Source organism: Ostrinia nubilalis, chromosome 5 (assembly GCF_963855985.1).
Source record: "Ostrinia nubilalis chromosome 5, ilOstNubi1.1, whole genome shotgun sequence".
NCBI classification, from domain to species: Eukaryota; Metazoa; Arthropoda; class Insecta; order Lepidoptera; family Crambidae; genus Ostrinia; species Ostrinia nubilalis.
This window is the reverse complement of record NC_087092.1, coordinates 15830192-15837459: the sequence shown is the minus strand read 5'-3', so window position 1 is coordinate 15837459 and position 7268 is coordinate 15830192. Positions and strand designations below refer to the sequence as shown.

Sequence of the window (7268 nt, the reverse complement as noted above, 5' to 3'; positions counted from 1 at the left end):
CTTTTTTTAATTATTTTTACATGATGCTGTCTGTATAGTTAGCTGATCATTGCCAAACACAGAAAAAAAAACTTAAGTGACAGCTGACAGTTGCGTAGGGTGTGTCAAGTTGACACTTGACAGTCGTTTTCTGTGCAAAGCAAATTGTTGGAAATTCTCGCAAAAATTGCTCTGTTTACCAACAGAGAAACGGTATTTTCTCGAAAAGTTCTATAAAACTCGTCAAGCTGACTTCGAAAATAGACGTGGACATGAGTTTACCTACAGACTTCGGCCCGGACTCCGGGGGAAGGGTCAAGGTAACGCAATGATCTGTAAAAACTTGGCCTTATACTTTGCCGGGACAAATTGAGATGTATTTGTATTGTTTTCAGGGCCTTGTGATAGTAAAGCCTATAGTCTACGGGAACGTGGCGCGGTATTTCGGGAAGAAGCGGGAAGAGGATGGCCACACGCATCAGTGGACCGTATACGTGAAGCCCTACGCCAATGAGGATATGTCAGCGTATATCAAGAAGGTTCATTTCAAGCTGCACGAGAGCTATGCCAACCCTAACAGAATAATCGCGAAGCCGCCTTACGAGCTCACCGAGACAGGATGGGGCGAGTTTGAGATTGTTATCAAGATTTACTTCCATGACCCTAATGAGAGACCTGTGAGTACTACTTGTTTACTTGTTCTTTATCCACTATTATTATTATTGGTTTTGGGCCTTTACTTGCGCCAACTCGACCAGGTTTGATCTATTGTGGCAGCCCTTGTCTTTAGAGTTCACTGCTTAGTCCCGTTCAGTCTATAAATTTCCAGATTCTTTGGAGCGTGATATCTGCTATCTCATCCGGGTGCATGATGTGTCGCCCGAGATGGATACTTCTTTTGCTCATAAGCGGGAAGCATGAGCAAAGAACATGCATGGCCGTTTCTTCTTCTGTATGGCAGAATCTGCACAGAGTTTCCTCGGTCATGTTCATGTTCGATTTATGTTTGTTTAGTTTGCAGTGGCCGGTCAGTATTCTAGTCACTGCACAGGCTTTGTATCTTTTGAACTTTAGCAGTTCCTTAGTTACTTTGTTGCTATATCCCTGAATGAGTGCTTTTGAGTGTTTTTGTCCCGATGTAGACTTCCACCACTCAATAGCCTCTTGTTTGCAGAGGGCGGTTAGTAGCGTGGTGGCTCGTTGTTTGGTGATGCCACAGAACGGTTCTACGCCGATTTGAGGGTTATCGGCTCCATCTCTGGCGAGTTCATCTGCTACTTCGTTTCCTTCTATATTCGAATGTCCTGGTACCCATGTAAGCGTTACTTTGTTGGTATTTCCCAGTGCATTCAGTGTCTCGGTGCATGTTTGCACCAATTTTGACGTGTATTCGAAGGATTTTAAGGCCAGCAGTGCTGCTTGGCTGTCTGAGTTGATGTAGATGTGTTGATCCTGGAGCTTCCTTTCCAAGTTTATCTCTGCACATTTGTTTATGGCAAAGACCTCGGCTTGGAAGATTGAGGCTTCAGTCCCCATGTTTAGGCTAACTTTGAGCTTAGGCCTCTCTCCGTAGATCCCGCAACCTACATTATTTTCCTTTTTGGATCCGTCCGTGTACCAGACGTGACTACCTTCCTTAAATGACATTTGGCCTTCTAGCCATTTGTCTCTAGGAGGTATGTTTACGGAATATAGTTTGGTGAAGTTACATTCCGTATGCATGTCGTCACTAGGCATGCACAGAAGTTTGTTTTCAAGTACTGATTCCTTGAGTCTAATCATATTTTGAGAAGCCCATCTGACTTTCGTGCGGGTGCAGATTCTATATGTGCTCTGCTTGGCTTCTTTTTGCACATGCATATGCAGTGGTATAAGATCCAGCAGAGCATTTAATGCAGCCCCTGGTGTCGTTGATAGTGCTCCGGTTGCTGTGATGCAGGCTAGCCGTTGTAGGCTGCTCAGTTTCTGTATTGTTGTCACTTGGTTGACTTTGCTGCACCAGACGGCAGAGGCATAGGTTATTATCGGTCTCACGACCGCTGTGTACAGCCATAGGGCGATTGCGGGTTTTACTCCCCATCTTGACCCTGCCATTCGACAACAACTCCACAGAGCCATTTTGGCTTTCTGGATGATGTTGTTTAGATGCGAGTTCCAAGTAAGCTTTTGGTCTAAAGTTACCCCTAGATACTTGGTTTCGCTTGAGAAAGGAAGAGTCTTTCCATTTAACTTCAGATTTACCAGTTTTTCCAGTTTTCTCTTCCTTGTGAATGGTATTATCACTGTTTTATCCGCATTAATAGATAATTCGTTTTCTCTACACCATCTACTTATGGTGTTGAGAGCGCCTTGCATTAGACTTGAAATTGTGCTTAGGCAGGGACCTCTGATGATAACCACTAGGTCATCAGCATAGCCTTGAGTATCATAGTCTTTTTCTGCCATCTTGATAAGTAGTTGGTCTACTGCTAGGGTCCATAAAAGTGGGGATAGTACGCCTCCTTGTGGACATCCTCTTGTGGCAAGAAATTCAAGCTTTGCAGCATTGAGGGTTATGTTTACTACTCGGTTGGAGAGCATGTTTTTTTTTACCCATCTGATGGTGCTTATATCGATCCCTTTTGCCTCCATTCCTTTTAGAATGGTTTCTATAGGGGTATTGTCAAATGCACCTTCAACATCAAGAAAAGCACATAGGGCCGTTTGCTTATCCTCTAGGGATTTTTGCACCTTGTCGACCAGATCGAGCAGGGCTGTTTCAGTAGATTTTCCCTTTTGGTATGCATGTTGGTTGATGCTTAGTGGTCTTTTCACTAAGTATTTGGCTCTAATGTGCTGGTCTATTATCCTTTCCATGGCCTTCATCAGGAAGGATGTTAGACTTATGGGTCTGAAGGATTTGGGTTGTGAGTAGTCCCTTTTCCCCGTTTTGGGTATAAAACGAACTTTGACCCAATTCCACGGTTCTGGTATAATGCCCCAAGCGTAACTTGCTCTGAATATTTTTACCAGATGCGGGAGAAGTAAGTTATTTCCTTTTTGTAGCAGAGCAGGGAAGATGCCATCTTCTCCCGCTGATTTAAATGGTTTGAACTTTTCCAAAGCCCATCTAATCTGGTTAGGCCTGAAGATATTGCAGGCCTTATTCCAGTCTGAGCATTTAGCCCTATGGAGTTCATCATTCCTTTGGGTATTGCTTTGTGTATTGATTTGGTACGAACCCGGAAAGTGTGAAGACCTAAGGAGATCGAGAGTCTCCATCTCGGTGTTCGTAAATGAGTTATCTGGCTTCTTTAGTAGTCCAAGATAGTTGTTTGGGGTCTTAGCGAGGATTTTGTGAATTCTTGCTCCTTTGTGAGTTTGTGTAATTTCTTCACAGAAGCGTCGCCAAGTTTATCCACTAAGTTAAGATTCTAATGCACCATCTTTTGGGGTCACAGAAATTTGTATTTCCAGAACACAGTGTCATTAAATTCCATTTCTAAACTTGTTTTTCTAGTTTGTTAATAATAAAGAAAGAGAATGTGTTTAACAACCATTAAATACAACAAACATTACAAAATCCCATCTTAGTGAGCACCTAAGTTCTAAAAAGAAACCCCATGCAAAATTTGACTTGTAGTTTCTGAGATTCAGTTAATCTGTGACCTTTCGCTTTTATAAATATTATAGACTAGCTGACCCGGCGAACTTTGTTCCGCCTTAATGGCAATAAATAAGCAGACTTTTTTTTAATTTCGAACGGGATAAAAAGTATCCTATGTCCTTCTCCTGGCTCTAAACTACCTCCCTGACAATTTTCAGCTAAATCGGTTCAGCCGTTCTTGAGTTATAAGTGGTGTAACTAACACGACTTTCTTTTATATACAGGGTGTTAGGTAAATGGGTATATGAGCCGACACTAGCCCATGTTAACATGGGCATATAAATGGTATGGAGAAGTCAGAAAATTGATATCTTAATTTTAATTATTTTAATTTTCATATAAATCGGATTGTATAAAATTTATTATGTATACAAATTAAAAAAAATAAAATAATGATATCAAATTTCTGACTTCACCATACCATTTATATGCCCATGTTAACATGGGCTAGTGTCGGCTCATATACCCATTTACCAAACACCCTGTATAGAAGATATTTCAAATTTTTCTTTATCATTCCTCAGGTGACATTATACCACATTCTGAAGCTCTTCCAATCCCCGGTGACTGAAGGTGCTCCGCCGACCATTGGCCGAGCGCTCGTCAGTGAGTCGTACGAGGAGATAGTCTTCCAGGAACCGACGCAGCTGATGCAGCATCTGCTTAGCAGCGTCAAACCAATCACCAATGGACCTTGGACACATGATACGGACTGTAAGTACTGAAATAAGATAGTGATAGGGATTTGAAATTAATTTGATTTCACCAAAATAAATTTTAAGACCTTTATACCTTGGAGGCATGTGTTCATGTTACTTTTTGTCTTAAGTATAGAACTTTATTTTTATTTATTTAAAACTTCTTGCACATAATCACTACAGTGGCGGACTTAATGCCAGGTGGCATTCTCTACCAGTCACACAGAATTAATAAAAAATATTTTCAAAACAAACAAAACAATCTTTCTTTGTAAGATCTTGTGTCTTAACACAGTTCAATGCGTCACTTAATTAATACAGGTACATAGTGAATGAATATAGTGTAAAAGTAACACTTTTACATTATAATTTTAACTCTCATTTGATAGTACGAGAGCCCACGACCAAAATTTTTGTCTCATAGCAATACGGCCAAAACCGCATCAAATCGATAGATAAGATTATCCTGAACTCGAAAATACCAATATCAGACATTTTCCGCGTAGCGTTTGATCTGACCGAATTTTCAAAATTGTCAAAGAATTTTACCGAACTGCGTCATAGCAATATGTCTGATTTGCAGACTGTAGTTGAATGATAGTTCTGAGATACCGGAAACATTATTTTCAGACGTTAGTGGTGTAGCGCAAACCCGTAAAATCACTTAAAAAAATTAAAAATGAGACAAAAAAAATTTCTCATAGCAATACGTCTGAAAATCTTTTTTATTAGTAAATTTTGGTTATTTGATGTGAACAAAACAATTTTCAGACGGAAATGTGAACGCATTAAATTTTGAGACCGTTTTGAAAATGTTAACAAATTTTACCGATCGGTATCATAGCAATATGTCTGAAAATTGTTGGACATGATAAAATAAGTTGTCCACATGTGCAAAAAATTTATATCAGACAAATTAAGTGTAGCACCTTCTCTATCATACAACTTTTTGATACACTTAAAGTGTCTGAAAACAGGTTTTTGGTAATCATGGCAGCAATACGAAAAGTTGAAAAAAATAATTATCCGTATTGCTATGATACAGGTCGGCTAAATTTGTTGACATTTTCAAAAATGCGCACAGGCTATATGCTACGCGCAAAATGTCTGAAAACAAACTTTTTCGTAATACAATTATAAAATCTATGTACATTTTCACTATCAGACGTATTGCTATAATACCGACTGTCTTTTTTTTTTGACACAGCAGAAATGGCCTCCCACTCAGTTGCTACACTTTCGACCGTTACTACACACCTAGTCGGGTTCAGAATCATACAATCTAACGATTTTATAGGGTTTTTGCCGTATTGCTATGAGACATGGTTTTGGTCGTGGGCTCTCGTACTATGAGCAAGAAGACAACATATTTTCAATAATATAGCCAAGGTAACAAATTTTTTATTTAGATGTTTTTTTTACATTGATATAAAAGTCATAAATTATTTTGAAAAAGTGACTTATTTAAATTAGGTTTTAAAATGGTTTTTTTTTAATCCACAACGAGGAAGCTCTTATTTTGCAGCTTACTACATTTTTTTTATTACTTACAGAGCAATCCAACCTCCATTCTTGATGTAATGTTTCTTTTCCAGTTGAAGACAAGAAAGAGAAAACCCTCGACAAGATAATAAACGCCCAGGCAAAGGTCCGGAACGAAATATCAGATCTGAAAGAGAAGCTGCACCTCGCTAAGGAGACCATAGCCAAGTTCAAAGAAGAAATAGCCAAGATCCAGAATAACTCTGGAAGTGTGCTAGTTGGAGTGTAACTTTGAACCTTGTCATAGATATAAGGTCTTTATAGACAAGACAAATAGTAAATAAAATTTAGTGAATAAGGAAAAATAACATTGAAGAAAGTGTCAAATGGTTGAGAACATTAAAGAATGCCTGACTGATATAATAATAACATTTATTATTGTATGATGATTTAGTATTAATGTGTAAATAAATACTTTTGTATTATATGGGACAGTAGATTTTCTACCTAAGAATAAAATTTATGATATTCATACAAGCATGTTTTTATTTATCTTTACGATTCAACACCCCAAATACTGATATTGAAGTATGAGAAAACATGGGCAGTTAGTTTATTATTCAAAAATGCCTTACAAATTGTAATTTTGGCATTTAATTAATTAAAATTTCACTTCCGTCGAACATTTCAATGTCGCTAAGTTTAGAATCGGAGTTGACGGTCAATGTTAGGTACCTATAATACAATTGAAATCAATTTCAATATTAACAACCGTATGTCTTTTCCGTTGCCAGGAAGTGTAATTACTTTAGGCGGTCGATATTCATGCATAATTATTTAACTTTTACAGACTGAAATATCGTGGTAAAATAAATGTGTGAATTTTAGTCTGTTACAGAAAACTTTCTTACTACGTGCGCATTTTAGAGAGAGAGTTGTATCTCGCTCATTGAGAACTTATTTATTTTACATCACTGGTTAAGATGGAACTAATATCAAACACATTAGGGTACGGGACTATTCACACTTCTCGTTCCCACCACTGCAACTCCTGTGTAGCTAGGATCTACAGCTTGACCGCTAATAAAAACCCAACCAGTGAAGGTCAAGTTTGTCCCGGGGGAAAGTTAAACTGTCATTGGACCCGCAACGAAATTAATCAGAAGAACATAGGAGGAGTTCGACGTTAAGGTTCGACTTCCCTTAGGGTTAGGGTAGTAACTTATTAGTAATCTATGGAAAAAGAACTACTGTGAATGATGGTCCAAATTGCTACCTATTAGGCCAGGTTTCCACCAAAGCGGAGAGGAGATGTGATGCGTTTGAATAAGGTTCTCTCCGTCTCCGCTCAGCTTTCGGTTGAGAAACGGAATCAAAAACATATCTATTATTTTTCCGCTTTGGTGGAAACCATTCCTTACAGCCCAATAAGGTGCTACAAGCTATTTAAAATGTTTTTTATG

General features: G+C 38.6%; 1 protein-coding gene across 1 annotated transcript; it reads left to right on the top strand.

The window, feature by feature from the left end:
* The first annotated feature begins 123 nt into the window (after positions 1–123).
* On the top strand, positions 124–6342 carry LOC135072065 (YEATS domain-containing protein 4). Its single transcript, XM_063966010.1, has 4 exons — positions 124–299; positions 375–656; positions 4150–4339; positions 5919–6342. The coding sequence occupies exons 1-4, from the start codon at positions 252–254 to the stop codon at positions 6092–6094; spliced, it is 696 nt and encodes a 231-aa protein (XP_063822080.1). The 5' UTR covers positions 124–251; the 3' UTR covers positions 6095–6342.
* The last annotated feature ends 926 nt before the right edge of the window (positions 6343–7268 follow it).

What these genes read in the sequence shown, in the direction of transcription:
- LOC135072065 (XM_063966010.1), top strand. Translation starts at nt 252, where the DNA reads ATGAGTTTACCTACAGACTTCGGCCCGGACTCCGGGGGAAGGGTCAAG. An exon ending in ACTCCGGGGGAAGGGTCAAG is followed by an intron (nt 300 to 374) that starts GTAACGCAATGA and finishes TATTGTTTTCAG; the next exon opens with GGCCTTGTGATAGTAAAGCC. An exon ending in TTGGACACATGATACGGACT is followed by an intron (nt 4,340 to 5,918) that starts GTAAGTACTGAA and finishes TTTCTTTTCCAG; the next exon opens with TTGAAGACAAGAAAGAGAAA.